Source organism: Bradysia coprophila (assembly GCF_014529535.1).
Source record: "Bradysia coprophila strain Holo2 chromosome IV unlocalized genomic scaffold, BU_Bcop_v1 contig_81, whole genome shotgun sequence".
Lineage (NCBI taxonomy): Eukaryota > Metazoa > Arthropoda > Insecta > Diptera > Sciaridae > Bradysia > Bradysia coprophila.
In genome coordinates this window covers 5,019,807-5,046,533 of record NW_023503375.1, presented here as the reverse complement: position 1 = coordinate 5,046,533, position 26,727 = coordinate 5,019,807, and the positions used below count along the sequence as shown (strand labels likewise).

The 26,727-nt window shown below is 34.6% G+C and overlaps 1 protein-coding gene and 1 long non-coding RNA gene across 3 annotated transcripts in view; one reads left to right on the top strand and one right to left on the bottom strand.

The window, feature by feature from the left end:
- The window catches only part of LOC119072236, a 273,319-nt gene that overhangs the window by 115,027 nt on the left and 131,565 nt on the right, over positions 1-26,727 (bottom strand). The window contains exon 1 of one of the 2 annotated variants that reach the window (XM_037177410.1): positions 16,212-16,958. The exons of the other annotated variant lie outside the window; for it this stretch is intronic. Within the exon in view, the coding sequence (XP_037033305.1) occupies positions 16,212-16,268 (57 nt within the window). The 5' untranslated portion in view covers positions 16,269-16,958. Of the gene's footprint in view, positions 1-16,211; positions 16,959-26,727 lie in introns of those variants that run through there. 2 annotated transcript variants of the gene reach the window in all.
- LOC119072287 overlaps positions 7,865-26,727 on the top strand; it is a 381,328-nt gene continuing 362,465 nt past the window's right edge. Inside the window, exon 1 of the long non-coding RNA XR_005086826.1 lies at positions 7,865-7,936. This is a non-coding gene — a long non-coding RNA (uncharacterized LOC119072287). The remainder of the gene's footprint in view (positions 7,937-26,727) is intronic.

Below are 26,727 nucleotides of genomic sequence, written 5' to 3'. Positions count from 1 at the left end.
TGATTCGTCCTGTCATAAGCCATAACTACAGAAAATGCAATCGGATTGTTTGCAATTTTTTTATTTTTAAATAATTTATTTACGCAAATATAAAACGTATGGAAGTGAATAGCGACAGAGCCGAGAGGAGGCAAAACTGGGGCAAAGTGCACTTCACAAACATTATATTTTGAATATAATAAAATATGATTCGGTGCGGAATAATGCTCTTTCACACGTGTTATTATAATATAGTCTCCATATTATAGCATGTTTTATTGGAGTTGGTAGTGAAGTGCCTAGAATTGTTGAGCATATATAATATACTGTAAACAAGGATGAAATGCTTTCTGGGTATACGTCGAATGTACGTATATAACGTATGAACGTATCTGAATTTTGGATGTTATGTATTTCTCTACGTTATAAAATGTGTATAGGTAAAAGCCATGCAAATAATTCTCTCGTTCATATTATTTAATATGAGCAATAAAATAGCAGAAATAAGTGCTTGATGATATCGTATGAATACAGGTACTTGTAATGTGTGTTCGGTCGGGCTAAGCGCTTTTTTATAGGTTGGAAATGGCAGTGTATTTCGGTAGTTATTCTCTGTGTTTTATGTGTTTTGCATTCATGCAATTTTAATCAAGTTGTTTCATTTCACGTGTTGTTTTTGTATTTCACTTTATTTCAGTTTTTAGAACCACACACAGTTTTATTTTGTATAGAACGTTAAACTAAAAAAAAAATCTGAAAATCATAACAATTTCAAGTACCACATAAACCATTTTCATAGTTGGCTTTTGTGGTACGGATCCATAATTTCTTTTTCATTGTCAGTCATCCGGGAATAAATTGAAAATTTTTAATTTTTTTAAAATTTATAGAAATAAAGTTGGTGGAACGGTTCAGTAGAGGTTTACCAAAAAAAAAAAAATACTTAAGACTCCTTCCCCCACGGATATTCAAATAATGAATGAAATTTCTATCGCATTATTTTGAACAATGAAGGAATAGACTTTTACATAACAATGAAAAAAGGAAAAGTAGAATTTTCGTGCGTTGTTTCTAACTTAATAAGTTAAACTTATGCTAAGAAGGCTTTTTTAGCAAATTCGATTCCAGCACTCGCTTTCGGCTAGAGCTGGAAACCTCTAATTCGCTAAAAAAAAAAGCATTTTAGTACGCGTTAGGAAAATGACTATTACATGCTCTCGAGCCTAACGTCAATTTTTTACTGGCCATCCATCTCCAGGGATGTAATAAGGTACTTTCGACCCTAGGGAAATCAAAAGTGTGTAAGGTATTACTACATGCTTCTGAGTTCCCTAGCGTCCAAAGTAGGTTGTTACATCTCTAGTTGTCTGAAAGCGTATGAAATGCGCAGGTTTTTGGATATAAGTATTTGCTTTAATTCGACTAAGAAACCGGATAGTCATGTTGACTGTACGAAGTAAGAATCGTAAGTCGTAAGCAGGGACTATTTTGAGAAATCGAATTTCTCAAAATTTCTCAATTATTTCTCAATTATTTCTCAAAGAATTTCTCAAAAATTTCTCAAATTTCTCAAAATTCTCAAATTTCTCAAAAATATAAAAAATTTCTCAAAAATTTCTCAAAGATTTCTCAAAGAATTTCTCAAGAATTTCTCAAATTTCTCAAAATTTCTCAAAGAATTTCTCAAAAATAGTCCCTGGTCGTAAGTGATTACAAGAATGTAAACTATAGCTAAATAGGTCACAAATGGTATAACTAATCGTATAATGAATTCACATGCAGTGATGTCAGTTATAAACTCCAGCACTAGTGAAAACAAGAGAAATGGTTTAGATGCTTTACACCATGTAACAATTATTTGCATGACCCGGGATAAAAATTTGCAAAGTCCAGTTTTCGTGTGAAGTTTGTTGATCCGAGGCGGCCGAGTACTGCAACAAACCTTTTTCGATCCTAATCAAAATCCATTACAAAACTCGAGTTGAAAAAAAAATCGGGTGATTGTTCATCTCAGTCGAAACCGAAAATTTCACACGAAAACTGGACTTTGCAACTTTTTATACCGTGTGTCATGTAAATAACTAATACAATAGCATTTTATCCACTGCATTAAAACTTTGTGAAATTGCTAGTTCACTATAAATTGCAACTCGCGTCCTTTAGTTTCCTCTTCAACATTTTTTAGAAACGGCAATCGTATCGTTACATTACGATCAAATCTATTACTTCGTTTGTTTCCAAATATTCGGAACATATACGAAATCATTTACTTCACATGTTTTTAGATGCATTACTGTATGAGGCTCTGCTAGCTTATTCTTCAGACATATTTCATTCGTCGTTGTTAATATCAAATGTGCAGATGATTAAAAAATTCAATTCGATTTAATCAAATTTTTTTAACGAGATCAAAGTTTTAGCTGTTTTTAGTTGATCCGCTCATACAAATAAATAAGGATCATAATGAGACGAAACCACAACAACATAAACAAAGCTATCACTCTACAAACTTTAGAACAATTTCATCAACTATCATGCACACTCGATTGCGTACGAAAAAGTATAAATAAAATTCCATTATCGACCGGAGAGAGCGTATTAAAAAATTGAATTTTTCGGTCATAGTTCAGTGACAAAAAAAACTTCGAATTATGAACCTAAGGCACACAAAGTCTTTTTACACGGTTTTAGCACTACCACACGCGTACACTCCTTCATCTATGAGTATAAGTACTTTTGTTTGCATCTGAAACAAAATGTGTCACTTATTTCGAAATCGCCGACTGCATAGTAAAAGTGGAAGAAAAATGAAAAGTGACGCCTTGCGATTATTTGAAAGGTTCACCAAAGATCAATGGAATTCGCATGGAAAGTAGTGTCATCTTTTCTTCCTTGGTATGTGAATATAGTGTTCCCATAAGTCTCCTTTAAAGAGACTCTAGTCTCTTTTTAACCTCCATTTGCCTTTTTAGATGAAATACGCTAGAACATCTCTTTTTCGCATACCTGACCTCTAAACAACTCTTTTTGGTCGATGACGTGACGTTGAGTTGACTAAAATCTGAAGCGAAAAAAAAAATCGCTACGCGGTTCTAATTTACACTTCTACCATTTATAATGTTCTTTTTTCAATTCTTGTACTTTTCAACGTTCAAAATCTTCTCCTGTATGAGTCTGAAAACCAGGACCTAATGTTTGTCAAAAGTTTCACAAATTTTGACAAATGTTTCCCAAAAATTTGTTACAAATTTGTGAAACATTTGTCAAAATTTGTAAAACTTTGCGAAACTTTTGACAAATATTAGGCCCTGCTGAAAACCTTTCCTGAATTCGACAATGTTCAACTATGCATTGATAATCTTCACCGCAAGTACATTGTCATAGACGAAGCTAAATGTTTTGATCAAGCATGCAAGTTGAAACAATTCATCAGCGATGAAATGAAACAGACAAGGAATAGTTTAAAGAAAAACTTACTCAAGAATTTTTTTTGTAGATTGTCGATCTGCCGAAAAATATTCAAATATTCAAAAATATTAACTTTTGATTACTTCTAAGTATTTTTTGCTATTCCAGCAGATAAAACGTATTTTTAGTTTGATTTTTTTTTCAATGGAACCGTCTTCTTCTCGAAACCATTAAACAAATAATGAACAAAATGTATTGTCGAAAGTTAAATAGAACGATAAATACTTATATGAACGAAGCAGTGATGAAGAAGAAGATGAATTAGTGAGAAGTATTCGAGAGATTGCGATTTTCACTTTATAAGTTGACGTAAGACTTGGAAATTATAAACTTAGAAGTCTCTTTTTCCTCTTTTTTTGCTTCCAAAATGGAGAGTTTTTTGACACCGAAAAAAAAAACAATTTTTCAGAGTCGAAACTCTCCTTTTGAACTTTTGGATCTGGGAACACTATGTAAATAGCCATTATCGTGTGCGAATTATCACAGAGTTATGTACACTTGCTTCCTCATATTTGTAATTTTGTTTTAATTATGAAGCAAATCGCACTTTTAATTGGACCTCGTCCAACTATACTAAGTACACTGTGTTATCACAAGCCTTTAGAACAGAAAACCTTTTCAGGAAGCAATATATTTCAAGCATGAAATCAAAGGCCAACTTGTTAGAAACACTTTTAACTAAAACATTAAAAAACCCATGTCTGTTGGTACACAAAAAAAACACCATCGTCTGCCCTCAAAACAAAGAAGCGAAAAAAAAATATGTTCCACACATCTAATCTATCCCCTATAATAACACCGATGAAATAATATTCATTTTTAGTTTCTCCGATTCCGCTTCACTGCACAGGAACCCAATTTGTCGCTAAAAATAATAGTAATAAAAAGAAAACTATCTACCAATCGTCCATATGACACGAAAGCAAACTAATTGCTTAACATGGTAAAAATATAGTTTTCCACCCCCCACATGAACAAACACATTAAAACGACACAAAAAAAAACGAAATAATAACAAAACAAAATGCAACGATCGCATATATGAAAGAGAAGCAACCGAGTCTATAATAAATCTAGGCAAGTTCATACCCAAAACGATTCTCAAAAATGCACGGGGCAAACGAAAATCAATCAATTCCATATGCATAGAGTCCCATGCATACACACACACACACTGGCTGCTTGCTGAAATGATGTGATAACTGTATTACATCCATTCATTTGCCGTGCACCAGTCCTAGGTCAAAATTGATACATGTACATAATGCACAGAAGTGTAAGACACGATACACCGATATACTATACACACAACAACAACTGCAGTGAACCCATAGATGCTCAATACTTTGGTAATATCGCAATATAACTCTCTTACCCTACTTAAATATCGTCGCGACACACCGTCATAACAAAGAGCTCACTAGGGTGTGATATTAAAATTGTAATCGGCAATACGACCCTATATTTAATATACACACACCCCAACCCCCCGGACGACAAAACAAAAATTGTATTTTTGCTATATCTGTGTCGGATTTAGACATTGCGTGCAATTAAATCCATAATCTGTCGTGCATAAGGGTGTTGCTCGTTAATCCACCCCTAGTGAAATATTTCCTTCAATTTCTTTTTTTTTCGGGAAACATAATGAAACAATGCACTGCACCATCAACTATGACTGAATGCAATCGCAATATTTTTTTGCCCCGTTATATAGATTCACTTTGCATTTTGTTAGTTAAATGGAACATTTCTCTCGTTATCAGAAAGCAAAGCAAATATGTTTTAAACTCAGACACTCTTTGCACAACCCCCCGACCCAGCGAAAAGTCTAGTTTTAATGGGTGCTACATGAATTGATGTTAAGCATTCGAAAATTGTGTTTCTGTTTGTTCGGGGTGTGAGGCCACAATAAATGAAAAAGTGTTGCACACACGGCACGAATATATTTTGACAAAATATTTTTAATTCACATCACAGACCATGTGAAAGCCCGGCTGCTCCCGTCCGTCACCTTGTTTGAATTGATATTTATTTGATTTTGTGATTTGTGCCCAATTTTTGTGATGGGTGGTGAAAATGCTTTTTTGATTGGTAATGACAAATTTCGGCTATAAATGTTCTCGTCCGTGACACACCATTCTGTGATATCAATTTGGGTTTGATGGTTTTTTGGTGGAATGGAAATTCGGTTGAAAATGTTTTTAATTACAGCGAAAATGCAGTCATAAAGAAGTGATTGTCACTTACAAACAATGCTAACAATGATTTGTGTTTATTCAGTTTAATGTGCCAATCTCAATATAAGTCTCGAATTCGAGCGATTAAGTGAATCGAAAGTTCACAGCGTACAATCTATTCTTCTTGAGGTGACCTTTCACAGGTCAATTACGGAATCTAGTACTTCTTTTGATGAACGTATTTTTAGCAGGCTGAAATCAGGTCTTACTTCATCATTTTCGAATTTTAACTTTCAATATAAGACCAAATTAGCTACAGCTTATCTCATTTGCCGGTTCTGTCGATAACATATGAGGTAGCAGTGAAAAGTTACTTATCAGGCTCTCGCCTCCATCAACAATCTACGCATCTAGGGCCAAAAAAAAAGGTTATCACTCGATGGTGTAAGTAACTATTCCAGCACTAGACCCACAATCACTCGATGGTTTAAGTAACTATTTCAGCACTAGACCCACAATTCATTCGTATCCAGAGTTATGTAATCGATTTGACATTACGAGACCATCCAAAGTAGTGCTTGAACTATGAAAAGTACGGCTAGCGAAACATCAAAAACGTAAAATCCATTACGAAGGCAGGAACAGAAGAGAAAAGCCACGTTTTCGTATTTTTGTTGATCCGAGGCGAGGCCGAGACCCGAGACCTGGATCTTTCTACTTCTGATCCCTTGTAAGAAAAGGTAAAATTTGTTGATTCGAGGCAATTTTTTGTGTGAGAGACACTCACGCCGTGAGAGTGAGTCGAAAGAAGTGTTTTAATTATGAAAAGTAGAGTTTGGAGGTAGTTTATTTGTTCATTCTTTTTTTTGTATATTTCCGCAGGTAGTAAACGTCCTGTGTGTCCATTTCCGCTATTTAAATTTCAATCTATTATGGATACAATGAACACCGACAGACTATTCTATCACGTAACAATCTCTGAGCATTCGATTCTTTAGATTAGTACAATGTTTGAACACCGGAATCTATCCAATTCTTTCGTATACGGAGATCTTGGATCGGCCTAATTACGAGTACTTTTAAACAAATAAGCAATTTGCTTAATCTTTGTATCGAATAATTTATTTAATTGAAATTGTTAAAATCATCATCACTTTAGCATAGTTGTACGGACTGTGTTAATGCCTCGGCTGATGCGCATATATTTGCATATTCAACTACATAATTATAACAAAAAAATGAGAAAAAAAAATGATTGCTGTTATATACCCAAGGACACCGGTTCAGTGCAAAAAGTAGAATTAATTATGGAGAAAAAAAAAATGTTTATCTTGATTTTGTTGTTGCTGCTACCAGTTCATTGTCGCGGCAGCTGGCTCGGTTATATTCCAAAGTCATTAAACAAATTTTTGTTAAGCTTAAAACTTACGTGGTGTTATTATAAAATAAAGTTTTGCGAATTCTGACTAAACTGTGAATTATACGAAAAATGTTCTGCACCGCAGTATAGCTCAACAGCGGAACATCAAAAGTTTTCTTTTTCAGAAGAGCAATGAAGTCACTCTTTTGAATTTAGACTTTTTTCTGTCTGCAGAATTCATTTTGCAAGTTTTTATTGCAACATGGGACTCGAATTGCTGGCAAAATTAATATCAAAATAGAATAAAAGTGGTGTTTGAACAGCACGAAAAATTGATGCATAGTCAGATAGACTGTTAAACTAATCATAAATGGCTGATGAATGAATAAATTTCTGTTTAAAATAAAATGGGTTACCGCCGCCACAACAAAATTATTGTATCTCGGTGCGTGTTTCATTAATCCACATTTATGATTTGAACCTAATCTCATTTTATTGGTGTTATCTGTCTGTAATTGAATTCAAAGAGTAATTAGATTTGACAGATATATTGAAAGATAATTTATGATGGCAATGCTCTGAATTTGTATCACGATAGAAAATCAATGAAAATATTTGTGAGTTTTTATCATAAATTGTAGTCGATGCGATACGGTTGTAGTTTGTAACAGTTGTTCACATGCTTTTCACTTCACTAGGGTCGAAAGTGACTTATTACATCACCAGGGGAAACAAGAGAATTGGCTTAGGAGCTCACAGAATCTATTAGTTACATCGAATGGCTAAGAAATTGAAAAGTCCAGTCTTATCTTAGGATGTACCTATTTTGTGATAAAAGCAAACTCAAGCTTCGGTTGGTGTCTCTCTTCTTGACAAGTGTAGAGTTTGTATATCCGAGCCGAAGGCGAGTTTTACAACTACTCTTGTCAAAAAACAGTTGCCGAAGTAAGTCTGAATTCACAGTCGTCCATTATTTCCGTCTAGCTCTCCGTTTACTTAATGTTTCTATTGTTAAGATGACATTTGCATTCTTCTTTTAATTGTCAAGTAAACGACTAGAAAATGAAGGCAAACTGGCTGGAAGACGGACGACTGTTCTACCTCATGCGAAAGTTGATTTCCACATAGGAAAATGAAAAAATAACCGAAAGTACAAAGTCGTCCGCATGTAATGGATCATTTTCGTACAGGTCAAATTGCTGTGTAATGGTCAACTTTCGCATGGGGCAAGTAAACTAGTAAAATATCTACTGTTCGCTACAAAAGTCAGTTTAATCAACATATACAGACAGCGCAACTTTAAAAAGATTGCAGATAAAGCTTCTGAAAGTAGGAAAGTCGTTTCCTATTCTCTATAATTGTTACATATTGGAAGAAAAGGACATTTCGGCCTCTTTTCCAGTTTTTTTTTACAAAGTTATTCACCCAAAAGCAAACCAACCTACAATCCAAACATGGTCCAGCAATTTACGAAACTTGAATTTCTTTTTCGATTTCCGATTCAATTACATTCAAGTCAGTTGAATTCGCAAAAATTCATCCATTTAAAGATTATGAACAGGATTTCAATTTTACTGTGCTACGAAAACGAATTAAAGTTTATTTTTTCCAACATTTTCCATCGATTTTGTTTCGAAATTCATTTCCTGCAAATCACCCTTATTCTTTTGTCCGTTCAAACAATTTCCATTGTTATAAACTGTTGTGTATCGACAATGACACAATACGAGAATGACTTGCATAAATTACATAAAACGCGTGTCTTATTGATTTTTAAAAAGGTATACAGAATACCATTTGAATAGACCCGACGACACAAGGCATTAATTCAATTCGTTTCTTTTTATTCATTTAGATTGTAACAATATGTCTCAATCAAGTGTGTAATCACCTAGTAATATAATACGAATGGGGAACCGAATTATGATAATACGAAATTTGTTCCCACAATAAATCTATCGGAGAAAAATTACAGTCAAAAAGATCTATTATTATTGCTTGAGTGCATTTGTGACACGGATATCCGTAACATCAAAGATCATAAATTTTCCCTTTTATCAATCAAGACGCAACGAGATTATTATGTTTCATAATACGATTAGAATTAGGTGACTTTCTATTTTCAAACAATAAACAAATCGAAAAATTAAATATTTTTTTTGGTTGAAACACAAAGCGCAGGCTAGGGTGGTCTGGATTTGTATGAAAAGTTTTTGGAGCTTACTTTTTTGAATCCTCGTAGCTATTCTCAAAAACCTTGATGAGAAACGAGGTTTGGTTTTAAAAAATTGAAGAAAGTCCGCTCGTTGAGTCAGCGCAGATTGACGGGAAAGAGAAATGGTCCAGAGATCGGGCTGATTTTGACGAATCTGTTATACTTGGTATGTACATTCATTGACTTTAGTGTCTTTAGTGTCATATTGTATTGTACGTCGGCTGGTAGGTCCAATGAATGTACGTACCAGGTATGACCGATATCTTATAATCTGTCGATTTATCTTGAATGCATTCATTAATCATGTCAAAATAATATCAAAATGAGTGCGTTTGAATCTGTTTTTAAAATCGTTATGTCTTCCGCGGTGACATTAGACCATACCTGGTAGTGGGCTACTCAAAACTGTGGGAAAACATTTCAAAAAAGTTTAATTTTTTTCAATGTTTGACTTCCGATGGTAATGCAATGTCATTTCAGAAGTTGATATTCAAAGCGTAAGAATTTGACGAAAGCATATTCTGCACCACCCTAATGCCGGCTCTTCGTTTATATTTCGTTTGCTTATACGGCCAGCTCTCTAGGCGCTAAAGCAATTTATTTATATTTCATTTGTTGCGCTGGCTGCAAGATATGTTTTGTTGTTCAAAGTTAATTTTATTTATCTCTTTGCTCTGTTCGGTTGTTGTTAATCGAAACCGACCTATGATAATATTTACATCGAACAGCCAAATGATTCGTTTGTTGTCACACCAATTCGACCCAAATAACGAAACTTAAATCTTTTTATTTTCATTTTTGTGTTTATAAAACGGGAAATTTTCACAAAGTTACGCATACCCAATATATATACTCCGTGTAAATATTATTGTTGTTGCATAATAAACAGCACATTGCATGGATAGTATGTTGAATGAACACATAGTACAAATTTACGCGCGCGCTAACCAAAACCGTTTCGGAACGGAATATCATCATGTGTACGATTTAAGACAAGAAAAAACATAAATTTCAATTCATGATGCTGAATATCTCGTATTTTATTTGGACGTTGTGTTTATCCATGTTGAAAATGAAATGGCCACGTGTAGTTTCCGTTAATTTATTGACAAATGAACCAAGAAAAAACGAAAAGAAATTTCTCGGAGTTTTGTTTTTTTACAGATATTACCTTTGAAAATGATTTAATTGCTTGACGATATGCAATAAAATCACAAACAGCGTCTAAATATACAAAAACCACGATAATAAACGCGTTAGTTCTCATTCATAACTGATATTTCTTTAACACACAGTTTGTGCATTGTGCGATGGATTTTTATAGTTCTTTTGGTTCATTTGGAATTTCTATTTCGTTTTCGGTTAAGATAATGGTTCCGGATACAATGTTTTGTTGAACGCTAGGTTTAGATTATGAAAGTTCAAACCGCACTGATGCACTCAGTACGTTTGATTGTTTAATCATTTTATATAAATTCGCGGTACATATCGCTACTCTTTCTATCGACGAATTAGCGAAAAATTAAAGTTAGTCCTATTGCTTCTGTGTTAGCAGGACTAATACATTAAAGCAGAGGGTGAAACTTTCTATAGACAAATCCATACGAACATGTCTGCAATACTTAAACTTCCTAAATTTATGAAAGCTTATGTCACCAGATCCGAAGATGATAAATGAAAATTTCATTCAATTGGGGTAATTACCCTGCATTTCGTCTATTGAATATGACCCCATCATTTCTGTTAGACCCTTCTATTTTCAACCCCTCACAGACTGCAAGTATTATCACCACTATAATCATCGAATCTTCTACTTCACTTGGCGAAATTATTTTAGGCGAATTTACAAAAATTCTTTTACTTCATTCGTTTGATCATACGTTTTTGGTATAAATATCGGCTTAGTTTATCGCTTATTTTTGTCGACGCTGCCGTTAACAGATGAACAAGCATTCTGAACAAGTACTCATCAGTGAAAGAGTTTTTTTGGAGGTTGAATAATGGCGAATTATGCGAGAAACCAGGCAGATGGACATAGAAAATTCTTTGCTTTCTTTGCTTTCTCCTCAAAAGAAAATCCTTTGCACTTTGCTAAGAAAATCCTCAACAAAACTCCTTTAAATTTTCAAAGAAAATCTCAAAAATTAAAGAAAACCTTTCTTAAAAATCGTGCAAAAGTGTTTGAAGAACCTTTGAAATTGTCCTTGAAAATCCTTGAAAATCACTGAAAATGCACTGAAAATACACGATTATCTGCTCCTCGAGAAAAACTAGAATTTCTGAGATTGGTTGGTTTCAGAATGGTACTAATTGTACCCTCCCATTGTTGTTGCATTGTTATTTAAAAACATCAAAGTAATTTGTACTTGAAAACGAACCAAACTGAAATTTCGCTTCAATAACGGTGCCCATTGTAAAAGAAAGTGCAGTTTATGAGTTAATTTTTCATTTTTTTTTTCAAAAAAAAGAAGAAAACTTTGAATGTATTGACAGAGGAAATTAATTTCTCTGGTCTCTTCAACGAATTCATTTTTGTTTTGTGTTGATTCTATCTAATTAAAATTGTTTCGCGCTGGTAAAAAGATCGGTCGTATTTGAACAAACCGGTTAAATATTACGTTTTTCCTTGATAGAACTATTATTCGCGAAGCAAATTGAAAATTCAAAAACAATGAAATTTCCACCAGCAAAGTGCGGTAGTATTATTAAAGCAAACAACAGGCACCCAAGCTTCGACTCTTTTATTTTATATCGCTCTCGTACCACTTTTTCCGTTCTTTTTTTTACTTTACCAGTGTTCCATTGTCAGTTTGAGGTAAAGCTTTTTTTCTCTCATCTTTAACTTGTCGTACAATATACGGCACACAACGTATCGTAACACACCTGAAACACATACGCTGCGGTCTGGTTAGTACTGACATTTTGATTCTATCTGCATCAGTGTTCGTTAAATATAATTATTTCTGAAGTCTTTTGATGTGCGCAAAAAATCGTTTCGCTTTTTTTGCGGCAAATGGGAACAATGAAAAAACAAACCAGGAAGCTGCGGGAATGGACCAAGAAAACCGATCGACGATTTACATTTGTTTCAAAACATATCTAAATGTTTACCGATTTTACCAAGGGATAGCTCGTTGGAAAGGTGAGTTTCAGGAAATAAGGTGACATTTGGTCATTTAAATTTGCGCTGCAGGGCTCCTTGAAGCGCTACAAATAATGATCAATTTGAGCGAAAATTTTTCCAAATTTCATCTAAAAGTGTTCCAATTTCAACAAATGGGAGTTATTTGGAAATTTTTGATCGGTGAAAGAAAACAATTGCAAAAATGCGCTAAAATAGGCAAATATGACGAAAATATCTTCAAATTTCGTTTAAAAGTGTTCAGATTTTTGTGAGTGCGCCTCATTAGAAATTTCTCGCCAGGAAATGTGGAAATGAATGGATAAAACTTGAAGTGAAGTTAAATCGAAAATAAGACGAAATTTTAATTATTTTACAAAATTACAGCGCTAAAGGAAGCGCTACCTACGAAAATTTCTAAAAATTCGTTTTAGCAAGATGCATTTACTGCAAACATGGACGTGCTTAGCTTGTATTAATTAAGTCAGTAAATCTACATATGTCATACAAATATAGCGCTGGTATAAGAACAGAACAGTCCTTGATAACTACACATTCCTTTTCATGAATGGGAAGCGCTACATACAAATAACACGTTCAGTTTCGCTGGAGATTCTCCAGTAAACGTCAAATTGAAGTTATTATAATAAATTACGAAAATATTTAAATAATGGTCTAAAAGGTCGATTACCGCAGCTCCGTCAGCAAGTAGCTCATGTTGATTGTAGTCTCTTTTTTGCCATGAAGTTCTCAAGCGGTTTTTATGTTCCGATACAAAAACCAGCAAGTGTTTTGTGGCTATGTTACATTTTCATTCATTCATCTCTGTTTGGCTCATTTTGATTTCATTTTATGTGTTCATATCATTCAAACATTGTGAATATTTTCATATTAAAACCATTCAATGAAATTTGTGCGGTTTTTATATCTCGATAACCGACAGTATAAAAATGTTTTGTATTTTTGTGCTTTTTATTGTGTACATAATATATTGTACTGTGTTGTGTGTTAAAGCATGGTAGTTTGATGGTTCCGCATTATTGTATTTTTTTTATGATATGCGAGATATAGTCGGCTATTATACTATTTTATGTTTAGGTCTTTGACTGTGTCTCATGTCGTCGGTTTCATCAAATTCGATGGTATAAATAATATTTCGACGCTCTCTGTGGCATATCATCGTGGCACGCTTTTTATTGGTCGGGATTATGAAATATTTATGTCGACACTATTCGGATATATATTGTTCATTATTTTATTGCCCAACGTTATGCCATTTTCTAAAATACTTATTTACTATACTACATCGTATACCGCCAGTGGCTGGTGTAGATCTATTGTTTATGTTCGACCATTAATTTCTTTATGACTAATTTTATATTCATTTTATGCGAGGTAATAACAAAAGCGAACAAAACAAGTAAAAGATTTTTACTGGATATACTGGCGTTCCATATTGTCCACTCAATATATATTTAGGTCCACAGTTTCCGATAACACACAGAGTGAAAGCCCCGGTAGTTAAGACAAGCTTTTCTTTAAGATTTTTTTTTTCGTTGGATCTAAGTCAGCAAATTAATTTCATGTTTACTGATCCGTGAATGGGTTTTAATGTCGTTCAAAATGTGAAATTTTACGACACCAGCATAAGGGAACACACCGACGGACTAACCGTTTTTTCATCGTAAAAACCAAAATTGAAAAATTAAAGAAGAAAAAAATTAATTGGAAAGCATGTGCTCGGGCAATTTCATTCGCTAGAGCAGATCGAGAACAGAATGAGGTTTCTATACCACTTCTGGTACATGTCTTTTTTTGCAGTGAATGTACAATGTACATACCAGGTATGGCCGATTCATCAAAATCGGTCAATTTATCTTGAACGTATTCATGCCAAAATAATATGTAAATGAGTGCGTTTGAATCCGTTTTTAAAATCGTTATGTCCTCCGCGGTGACATTAGTTCTGGTAGTTTAGATTCATTGGTTTTTCAATTTGAGTTTGTATAAAAATTAGTTCACTGTTCAATTTTGTGCTTCTCGCATCGAAGTACGTATCGAATTCATTTTGTTCTATTACGTCGCTATGTATAAGGCCAGTAGCTAGTCTTGCACATAACTTGCGAATATTAAGAGTATACAAACGTTAATCGAGTTTAGCCACTGGACGTGACTACTTAGGCATGTGATACGGACGAAGTGAACGCACTCACTATGATTATTTCCGCACAGTAGTGTAGAATAGCTATTTTTCAATCATCAGCCTAGCTGGGAATTGTGTAAAATGTAAGAGAAGTATCAGCCCGAGACTAAGATACCAACACATAAACCGGATTTTCTGCAAAGATCAACGAAAATGTGAACAAATTTGTCATGAATTTCCTAAAGAAATGATACATGAGGAATCAGTTTTGTAATGTTTGAACTCAGATCTGTGTTTTAAGCAACAATCCGAGCCGAAAAGACGAGATATGCAATTATACAAACGTAGTACATTTGCTGTAGAAATCGAAATTTCTTATCATGGCACAACAGGTAACTGTTATTTGTTTCCCATGTTGTGACGTCCTAACTACCATCACATATGAAATATTTAGTTCCTTATTCGTATGGGAATGCAATTTATTTACTTAACCGTTCTAAGACGTCAAACATACCACCACTATATTTATCGAGCCTATTACTTCTTATGATCTAAGTAAATATTTACAACAAATCTTTTACTTCATATCTCTTCATATAGAGCCCATCGCTTATTTTTGCTTTCGCTGTCGATTACAGATGACGTAGCAATTTCACTCAAAAAACGTGAGTTATCCATATTTCGCAGAGCTGAATCCTTTTTTCGATAGAGCTGACTTGTCAAAGTAACATTGTAAAATCCCATATGCAAAAACATTCATGTTGAAAGGTCGCGCAAGTCAATTTTCATTTCCATATAATTCACTAAATGTAAACAGGTGACATAGTAGTAAAAGGAATATCGAAACGAAATGTTATTCATTCACAACAATAGTACATCAATAATGGAGTGACAATTTTATTCGTGTCGTGCATTGTTTCAACAAATATTGACTGAATCATTTTGAGCTTATATTTTGAAAATGCCTTTTCTACGAAACAACGTATTAAAGCTACGCAAAATACTTCACTAATGGGGCAAATGATAGATATTGGTCCTGACCTTCGACCCGGATTTGCAATCAAGACACAAGAACCATCTTCTTCATCATAATGTTCCACAGAGTGTAATGTAAATACTTTGCAAGGTTTCGTCGGTAAAATTCCTGATGAAAGTTCGACAACCGGACACTCACGTCTCAAAAGATTTGGGACCGTGAGTATAAGTATTTTCGAACTTTTAAGACTTTTATTTTCACCAGAGATTCTTTGAGCAACTTAATTGGACTAGCAGAAATCTAGGGACTCGCGGCAAGCTCAAAAAATACCCCAACAACGACGTACTCAAACAAGACGAATTGATTTTGTGAAAATGTGTCTCACTCGATGCTTCCACTGTTTCCCCCAATCGGGACGCATATATAAGTCGTTTCCATAATTAGCATATTTATGAAAATTTGAAACAAAAATTTGGGATGCCGAGCGCTGTCTATACTGTCTCAAGAGGATAATTACGAAAAGTGACTTTTAATTTTACTTTTATTGTCACATTGTATCGACTGAAAAAGTCGTTGCGATGTTTCGATTTCGTTTCCACGCAATATGCATACGAAGAATTGTTTTTATCTCAACTTCCAGCAGATATTTAATAGACGTTGACTTGAATGGCTTGAGTATAATAAATAAAAAAGAAATTATCACGGTGACAAAACACAAAATTCGCCGCGTGAATAATTACTGAGTTTACAATGATAGAGAAAAATTTACCTTTTTTCCGTCGCGAAATTTCACAGTACCTTCGATGACTGAACTTATGTCAACCATGATCCAGGCCTTTCCTATATAATCCAATATAAATCCCCAAAAAATAAATGTAATCCACACTGGTAATCCAATATATATGATCGTGTATCACAAATAAACCATTTTCAATCACTCAACCTTTTGTGTACAATTTTTTTAAATTTATTATTTCGCTAAATTTTCATTCCATTTAAATCCTCCAAACTAGGATGAAACACGAAGCAATGGGAGACCTTTTTTAATTAAAATTTGGCAAAACTATTTCGACTATCGCGCGATTTTTTGTGCTGTTGTAATTTCTTTGGCAATTTTTTTGTGTATAATAATTGGAAGGTATTCTGTGGAATTTACTGATAATTTGGCACTATGACTAACTCGCATCACTCAACAATATTTTTTTTTTTTAAATTGATTTAAAATATTTACGAACGCACGTCATAATGCATCCTAACTTCTCGGAAAGAACATAAAAACGAACGTAATCATTATCGAAAATAAAATGAGAGAACAAAAAACCCGCGAATTCCAATGCGATTTATTTATTGTATACCGAAAAACGCCAATATCTACCAATAAAATGCACATACTATAATTTTCACGAACACGTAAGAATCTCTACACCACAACAAAACGTTTCTATTGGCATTACACGACTACATGGTAACATATCGCAGGCCGGCAGCAGACTGTTTTCAATTGCAGCCTTGGCCCCTGAAAACGCAATAGTTTTGAGAAACTGTTTGTCACAGTGCGCAAGTTCCGATCGGTGTGTGCGTGTGAGTGTGTGGTGGTAGCGTAAATATTCATTCAATAAATGCAAGATAAGAGATATATGGGTTTACGTACGGTTAGCGCGGATCGGAACCGAATAGGTTTTCAGTGGCCATCTGTTGGGGAATGACTGAATTAAGTGTTGTCGGTAGGCGTACGATTGTTCACATTGTTGTTCTGATTGTTATCTTCTTTACGTATTTTCCGCGGACAAAATGCAGTGTCAAACAGTGGGTGCATTTACCTTCCACTTTTAAGAACCCGTAAACGGTACTACCAAAATTTTGGAGTAAATTTACCGTTAACTTTCCGATAATTTATATAGCAAACAAAGTGGTCAATTTAGTTCAATTTTCGATAACAAAAACCACCAATTTTCTGTACCGAAAGTCAATCAGGAGCTCGACATGTCAATCGTTTTGTTCATAAATTGTTATTAGTGTTCATCAGTTCATTAAACATGACGATTTTGAGCATTTATAGATGGATAAACATCTTTCAGAAACGTCTAATCATCTGTTGTCGATAGAAATAAGCAATGAGCTGTGTAGAAAGTCTCTTCTGATATAGAAAAGCAAATATTAACAAACGAAGTAAAAGATTTTGTATCAAACACGAGACGATACTTTAATCGCACGAAGTAACAGCTTTAGAGATTACATCGTCAGACGGTATGTACGGTGCTGCCGCAGGCCCGATTTTAAGGGAATTAAATTCCCTAATTTTTTAAACTGTTTTTTGAAAGCCGTGTTGATTTTCAGTTGTTTTTGGTCTTACGTAGGTCAGCTAATTCATTTTGAGTTGCATTTCTTGGGGTTCACGATCAAATAAAATTAAGGAATTTTGGGAGTTTTAAAGATTTTTAGGGAATTTTGAGAAATTTGGGAAAATTAATTCCCTTAAAACAGGCGCGTTTAAATCCACTCATCACTAACATAAATGTTTACCTGCTAAAGATCGTGGCATTTGAAATCTTAAAACTTATTCATGACTCCACATCATCAAAATATCATTTCATATCTATAAATGTTGGATACATCGCCCTTCGCCCAAACCTTTGGAAAATCAAGTGAAGCGAGAGATTAATGAATTTTCAGTAAATTGATTTCGATTTTCATTTTCGTCATAGCGCTGAACTTTTATCATTTTAATGGGTAACGTGTCAGCGCCAATTCCTGCACAATATTTATGTCGCTAGGATTGATATGTTCCTGTTTTAAATTTATTTGATTGAAACGAATTCAATGGCGAAAATATAAATTATAAATTTTGATTTTGTGCGTGTGTAGTGAGTGTGTGTGTGTGTATAAAACAAGTTCGTTGCATGAAAGGCAATGAAATGAAAATATCGATTTTGAGGGAAATTATCACATTGAAAGCGGTATAATAAACGAAATGAAAATGTTTTTGCAAAAGATTAACAATTATCCCTGTGACAAGTTTGCTTAACTAAAAAGCGACGGGGAAAATTTTTGAATTTAAATTTTATTTTCAATCAAAACAATTTTCTCCGAATCAACATCAACATTTTGCCCAATTATACATCACATCATAATCATCATCATCATCATACCCCGGTCGCAGTCGTTTCCAACATTTAAATATTACTTAAAATATCCTTACAATTTTCCCGGGGTTTTCTCTGAATGAAAAATAATAAAAAAAAACTTTCTTTTGAACAGTTTCTATCAAAAGGGAATTTCTCCAAAGTCGTCTTTATCTTAAGAAAATTTTCCTTATTTCGGTTCATTTGAGCTCTTGTTATTTCTATCGTTGAATTCAATCGTTTTGTTTTAATAAAAAAAAATCTTCCGGACACCAGATTGAGCTTTAAGTGAGCAGCATAAAACACGGTACGCTCTATAGAACATTGTCGGTAAACCAATTTTTTTTCCTCCGTACTTTCGTAGGACATGTTCAAGAGCATATTATGTTATACAGCGCAGTGTTCGTCTATATATTATGGATGGATGGATGGATGTATAGATTTTTCACCCTCCAGGAAGTTTGCGAAGAAAATTGTGCAAGAAAATTCTTTTTTGTCCTTTTTTTAAATAGCGCAAATTTGACGACTTTCTCTCTATAATATTTTGATGGCGAGTAAAAAGTTTTGCCTAATTGATCCTTTCAATCAAGTATAATTAAAAAATACGAAAAGTTAGAATAAATATGAAAATTGAAAATTTGTCGTTATTTTCGCAGAATTTTCCTAATTTATTAATTGGCAGCGAACGGTCGGTGTGGATTGATTTTTCATTGACAAAAAGTTTCAAGTAGTTGGCCAAATTTGAATGGTTGAATGGTGGTCTTATGGTGGTTGTTTCCATTAATTTATGTACTTTGTTAGGTGCGGTATTGAGGAATGAGGAATGTAAGTATTTAGTGAGTTTAACCAAGCACCTACCGCAGTCACGTAACTAGCTCAAAATAAAATTAGAGATCTCTCCAAAATCAGCGAATATTAAACAATTTAAGTGAGTCTCAAACATTTAAAGGTTAACAGCTAATAAATGTAAACGTTGTGCGACCTGTAGTCATAAAAATGATTACATAGAATTGGATGAACAGGAAAAACAAGTACTGTCAATTTCTATGAGGCTGCCTTTAACAGTTGTTACGCTACTTTTACAAGAAACTTTTTAACAATGAGACGCCAACGAAATTTATGCATCAAGTTTCTTCAGCTGTTTTTTAGCTGGTCCACTTATACAAACAAAACTACTTCTTCATACCAGTGGAATAGTTACACACACGCATGTGATAGAAGTAAAACCGTATAAAGACAGTGTAAACAATTTTGTTTGTATGAGTGGACTAGCTAAAAAACAGTTGACGCAACTTGATGTCTGAATTTTATTGACGTCCATTGTAGATTACATTGATGCTGCGAAAGTAATTCATTATGTGAAAAGACAGTCATCGAACGTTGCTGCTCAAAATCACACGGAGTGAGTTTACGAGTACCACCAGAAAACTGCTATTTAATGGCCACCTTTGGCATGAGGCAAGCAGTAAAAGATTTTCGTAAAAAACCATTCGTGGTTGCATATTTTTGTAATTAGTCATCAGCCATCATATAATCAGCTCTTTCCACATAAGTTCACTTTATCGATTATAATTGTCAATTTCTAGGAAAGTGTCACTTTAGTGAAAGTTTTCAGATTATTACCTGTGACAGATAATCTTTCCCCAGGTAATGTAATTTCTCATACAAAAAAAACAGCATTACCTGTCACAGGTAATGTGATTTTCATATGAAAAATTACATTACCTGGGGACAGAACTGTCAACGTTTTTCTCAGTGAGTTTTTGATCTTTGAGAGTGTGGCCTTTTTTTAGTATTGCAATGCCCACAACTCATTATGGCCATTTTTAAATAGCCAATTAAAAGCATTCTTCGTGGCATGAAGCAAAACGTTTCATCTCGCATCAGGTTCAAAAATTACGTCATCTGTTAACGACAACAATGACAAGAATAAGCGCTGAGAGGTGACAAGTGCTGCTTATGTATTAAATCTAACTTTTAACAAAAGAAGTAATAGATTCAAAATGTTAGACTGCGATGTACAAGACATTTCGTAAAATGTTAACTAAAAATGTTTCTGTAATTTACACTACGTACAAGTATCATAAATAAATCTTGTACTCGAATTTTTTTCCTGTATTTAATTAGACTACCGTAACCGTGTTTTTATTAAATGCTGCCAGATGTGACCGAGAGAAATGTTGTGTAGGAAGCACACTGCCGAAATCTTTAAGTTGCACACACAAAATAAGGGTTCCTCATATCAACACCAACTTTGCTAATTCCCCTTCCCCACCCCGTCACCAACAAAAAATCCAAGAAAATTAAATTATTTTCACTTAGACCTAGCGGAGGATATAAAACATAATTTTATCAGATAGAAAATATTTATTTCCATCCTTCCTCCATGCATAATAAAAATATCCAACAGTGTGTTATAGACTGTGTCTCTTTTGTATTATGTTGATGATGCCGGAGCGCTGCCTTACAAGCATCAGTATGAATGTATACAATACATTTTTCGACGATGTGTTTATACTAAATGTGTTGGATTTTCGCACTTGTCACAAAATGTATAATGCATACATATCTACCGTATTACCGAACACCCAAACAAATAAATGTTTTATGAAGGGAAAAAGGAATATTTTTTTTAAGCCGTAATGCGATTATAGGATTGTATGAATTATTATAGATACATAAGAGGATCGGTTCATAGGGGCACATCAAATAAATATGATGACTCTATTCATATACACCCAATAGATATATATACTTCGGGAGATACGGAGAGAGAGAGAGAGAGAGGAAACGTACGCAATGATTATTAAACTTTTTGTTTTGTTGGGCCACATATTTTTGTGTCTCTCCTGCTCCGAGGAAAATATGCGTCCGCAAAAGGGATGCTAAAAATAACTTAATTTAGAGTTTCCATTGTATTCAGCACAATCAACTTGAAAAACCAACATATTTGAGGGAGAAAAGTTATCATTATTGAAATTAGTCGGCATCATTTAATTATAAATTTTTGTTTTCAATTCTTTCGTTTTTTCCGCCTCTCCTCTTGGTCGGTTCTTTTGCCTTTGCGTTCGGTGTGTGCACAGTGTACATGATGGCTTTTCAGATAAAATATTGTGCGAGTAACAAGATTTTGAATTACCATAATATGGAAAAGTAAATCAGATAAGGAATAACCGCAAAGCTGAATGCGATATTTTCCTCCCCAATATTTTTCTGTCTATTTTTTCCCTTGAACAGAACAACCGTGTGGGGTTGTCGATTTTTTTAGCCCCGTACGAAGTACAAAGGGGCTTATAGGATTACGATGCCGTGTGTAATTGATGGAATTCGAAGCAGACGGTAAGGGCAAAGTGTTTGCCTATGTTCATAGATGACGAATCTGCAATAAAAATTTTGTCTGTTCGTCTGTCCGTCTGTCCGTCTGTCCGTCTGTCCGTCTGTCACGTCGATATCTTGAGTAAATCAAATCCGATTTCAAATTTTTTTTTTTTCCCTGAAAGATAGTCGAAATAGTGAGGCTAAGTTCGAAGATGGGCATATTCGGGTCGGCCCTTCGTGAGTTAGGGCCACCTAAGTGATTTAAGGTCTTTTGGTGATATTTATGGCAAAATAAACGATGGAAATGTAAATGACACGGCAAATGATAGGTATTGTCAATACCAATCCAGGAAAAAAAAGTTTTTTAAAATCGGGTAAGTGGGCCGTGAGTTAGGGCCTTAGAAGTGAAATGCTACTAGGGCCCTATGTGTATGTTACATAGAACTCGAGTAAATTTCATTCGTTTTTCGTAATTTTTGTTTCATTTGGAAGGTAATCAAAGGCCGAATAGAATGTTGTTGAAAAAAAATTAAATTTGGGTCCTTGGACTAAGGCCACTACTAGGGCCCTATGTGTATTTTACATATAACTCGAGCAAATTTCATCCGTTTTTCGTAATTTTTGTTTTATTTGGGAGGTAATCAAAGGCCGAATAGAATGTAGTTGAAAAAAAAAATTGGGTCCTCGGACTGAGGCCGATACTAGGGCCCTATGTGTATTTTACATATAACTCGAGCAAATTTCATTCGTTTTTCGTAATTTTTGTTTCATTTGGAAGGTAATCAAAGGCCGAATAGAATGTTGTTGAAAAAAAATTAAATTTAGGTCCTTGGACTAAGGCCACTACTAGGGCCCTATGTGTATTTTACATATAACTCGAGCAAATTTCATCCGTTTTTCGTAATTTTTGTTTCATTTGGAAGGTAATCAAAGGCCGAATAGAATGTAGTTGAAAAAAAATTTAAATTTGGGTCCTCGGACTGAGGCCGATACTAGGCCCTTCAAAAAAATAAAATTTTAGGGCGATTTGAAATTTTTGTTTCATTTGAAAGGAACGTCGTACGGGGCTTCGTAATTGCGCTATGCGCAATTTGTAAGATGTACATAATAATTTTACTTTAACTACATTAACCGGCGCAAAAGGCTTACGATCAAAGTAGGGTGACAGACGCACTAGGGTCACGAACGCAATAGATATACGGGTTTGTACGGGGCTCAGTCGCAGCAAACGCTCCGACTGTTCTGATGGCTCGTTTTCTCTTTATTTTTATTCTCCTGCGGTTTTATGATTGCGATTGAAGGAAATTGAAACTGACACTTTTTTATCAATCAAAGATCGAAACGGAAAACACGAGCTCTTATTTTCGCTCGTTGTGTACAACTGTTTGGGTATCATGCACACCCGGCATTCTGAGCATATTAAATTATTGCGTACGCGTGTCAAAATCAGAAATTGTCACGTCTAATTTATTAGAAATTAACGGATCACTCGCGTTTTGACAACACAAAAACTTTGAACCTGTCACTGATAATGTGTCAGATTACTCATGTTAAATTTGGGGGTCATAAAAGTACAGTCCTAATGAATATTAATCAAAAGATGCTTTTGAACAGCCACACAAATGGGTCTTTGGACCACCTAAGTGCACAGTGTTTTGACCAAATAGGTATTTACGTCTCAGGGACGGAAAAGTTGAAAAGTCGGGTTATTATTCGTGATATTGATCCTAGGCGGGCGAAGCCGAGGTCGATCATTACGCGAAAATGTGACTTTTTACCTCCGATCTACGTACATCTTTCGTACGTTTTCGAAATCAGCCAATTAGACAAATGAATCTTAAGTGCCACTCATGGTCTGATTTCACTGCCGAGGACATAACAATTTTGAAAGCGGACCCAAACGCACTCACTTTCACATTATTTTTAGATAAATAATTTTAACGATAAATCGAACGATTTTGAAGAATCCCCCATGCTTGAAATTCATTGTATAAGTCCACAGTACTTCTCCTAGCTTGAACACTCAATTGACAAGTGTCAAATGTGGAGGTTTCAGTGATAAGAGCTACCGCTTAGTATTGTTCATGCTGGAAGCGGTGCTGTGATAAGTCACATCAAAATAATGGATTTTTTCTGATTAAGGCCCGTCATTGGGAAATGACAGAACAGTTTCCCGAAAATGTATGTAAAATTTTATCACAAAAATTCACCGAAAAAATTCAAAGAAACTCACCTCTTATGCTTTCCATTGTATTCGGACATAGTCTCTTTAGGTCGCCAAGGCATATTTGAACACTAAAACACTTTTTACTCGATGCAAAAACAAAGTTTTTTTTTTGTTTTGTCGCGACAAAAACACAGAAAATATTTCGACACAACTGTGACACTTCGCTACTATAAGTACTAGAATCAATGTTTGCTGTGTTCACTTCGGCGGTAAAATATTTTCATTCAAAAAAGTGTCGGACATGTAAAAACAATCATCAAACGGTTGACAAAGGGTAGCGTATACAGTTAATAATGCTCATCGACCATTTTTTTAAAGGTTTACGAGAGCTCAGCGGTCATTCTTTCAACGATGGGAGAGCATTTATTAAAAATTTAGCCTCTCGTAAGACTGCACTGAACGTAAATAAATGTTCGTATACAGAAATTTAGTTCAAATGGAATTATTCGAGCTAGAATTTACACTTGAAATGTGTCAGTACCCATGCTTGTTTAGTGTCATTACAAAGCTGCGATCAGTAGCGATTAGAGAGATGAATTAAAAACCCGATAAGACCATATTCGCCACGAAAGTACATGCAATTACCTTTTTAATGACATACCACACGACCTAATACGTTTCATGTAGCTGGAGAAGAAGAGCGCTCGAGGAAATTTTGTTGAAAGTGATTTTGGTCTCAAGGGATCAAAATCTTTGTAGGTACTTTTATTATAAAAAACCACTGGAAAATGCGTCCAATTTGGTAGGCTATTGTTCAGACGAATCCCTTACACCCAAGCATTTTGAGCATAGTAAATTATTACGAACGCCTGTCAAAATCCAATGGATCCTAGTTTTCACTTATCACACACATTGGACATTTTATTACGAGTGCAAGACAATCGATTGGTTACAGAAATTTTTCTTCTGTTGCTGCACAGAAGTGTAGAACTTTTGAAGTCATTTACTTGCTTCACTTGCTTCAAAATGTTTGATTTGCATGACTGTCAACTTTGACAGGATAAGTTCTCTTAAATTAGGTTTCCCATTGCTTTATGTAGATAGTCAACACTTAACCTAAACAAAATAAGTACTAGATTCGTAGTGTAACAAAATGGGTAAACAAAACGAACAAAAACATCGCACAAGTTCGAGGAAACTTTGTTGAAAGTGATTTTGGAAGGGCCGACACCTTTCCAGACACACATAAAATCCACTGGAAAACGCGTCCGATTTCGGTAGGCTGTTGTTCAGAAGAGCAGCATTTTGAGCATACTAAATTATTTCGAAAGCGTGTCAGAAATTGTCTAATTTATTAGAAATTAACGGATCGCTCGCGTTTTGACACACAAACAAAAGCTTTGATTTTCGCTATGATTTAAGTGAACCCGTCACCGGCTGATGATATTGTGTCAAATTACTCATGTTAAAGTTGTGTCGTCGTGTGTGCTTTATATAAATTTGCATCGATATAATATAAATCAAATAAAATGTAGGTCTCGAGTCATGTAGATTTGCCAGCGGTAAATAAATATATGAAAATCTCCCAGGCACGTATTACACGCCAGTGCAAACATGTAAACGGATACCAAATTCAACCATTAGTTGTGTTCTGTGCAAATATTTTGATTATGATCATTTTGAACCAGTTTGCATACGTATGAGGTTTCAAATGAATTCGCCAACATTGCATACCATGTACAACACACTGAGTGGCTGTGTAATTTGTATGTTACACAGAAAATGTGTTAAGTAATTTTAACTGGCAATATCACACGCATCATTTATTCAACAAATTAATTGTTGAATTTACTACTCTCTTTCTCTGATGTACCGATAGAGCGTTCATATCGAGTTAATTGTATATAAAACGCCAGACGGCCACAGACCCCGGTATAACAACCCTGGGTTGTCGATTTCCTTCTTCTTTTTTTTAATCAAAGTAATTGGTTAATCGAACGTGTTGGTTTCGTTTCCAACACTGATATCGTCTCTCACATAAGTTGGAAAATAAATTCAAAAATGAACGTCCAATTACTTGAAAATTCATTACACACACAAACCTCCACCCGTTCAAACCCATTCAAATCCAATTTATTTAATTACCTAGCAAAATATCCTATATCAAAGTGTGTACCGAAAACTTAACCCTTCTTTTCATTTACAAACTCAACCTTCAACCTTCAAATTATCATATGGGTTGTTTTGGTCATACAAGAAGTGAAGTATAAGATTCACAACCGCACACTCACACACATCGACCGATGATGATGATGCTGATGATGATGTTGTCTCTCGATTCGTTCTGGGAGTATGGAGAACATTTACATTGTGTAATGTTCTATGTGCGCGCTTCCCCGTTCATGACGTTGTAATTTATATTTAAGCAGCCGTTATCATAGGGGTTTGGTTCTTTTGAAAATGGAAAGACTTGGCTGCTATTACACTAACGACTTACTATTATTTTGAACTTTGAGCGGTAGGTGTGTGTGTGTGTGTGTGCGGACGGTGCACAATATTATAATACGGTTTGCATAGAGGTTTCGCTCGCATTTCGGTTATATTGTATGCGATATGCTGTACACGCTGCAGAAAATATGGGGTGCGGAATTATTATAATAGCATTAGGATAAAGGTCT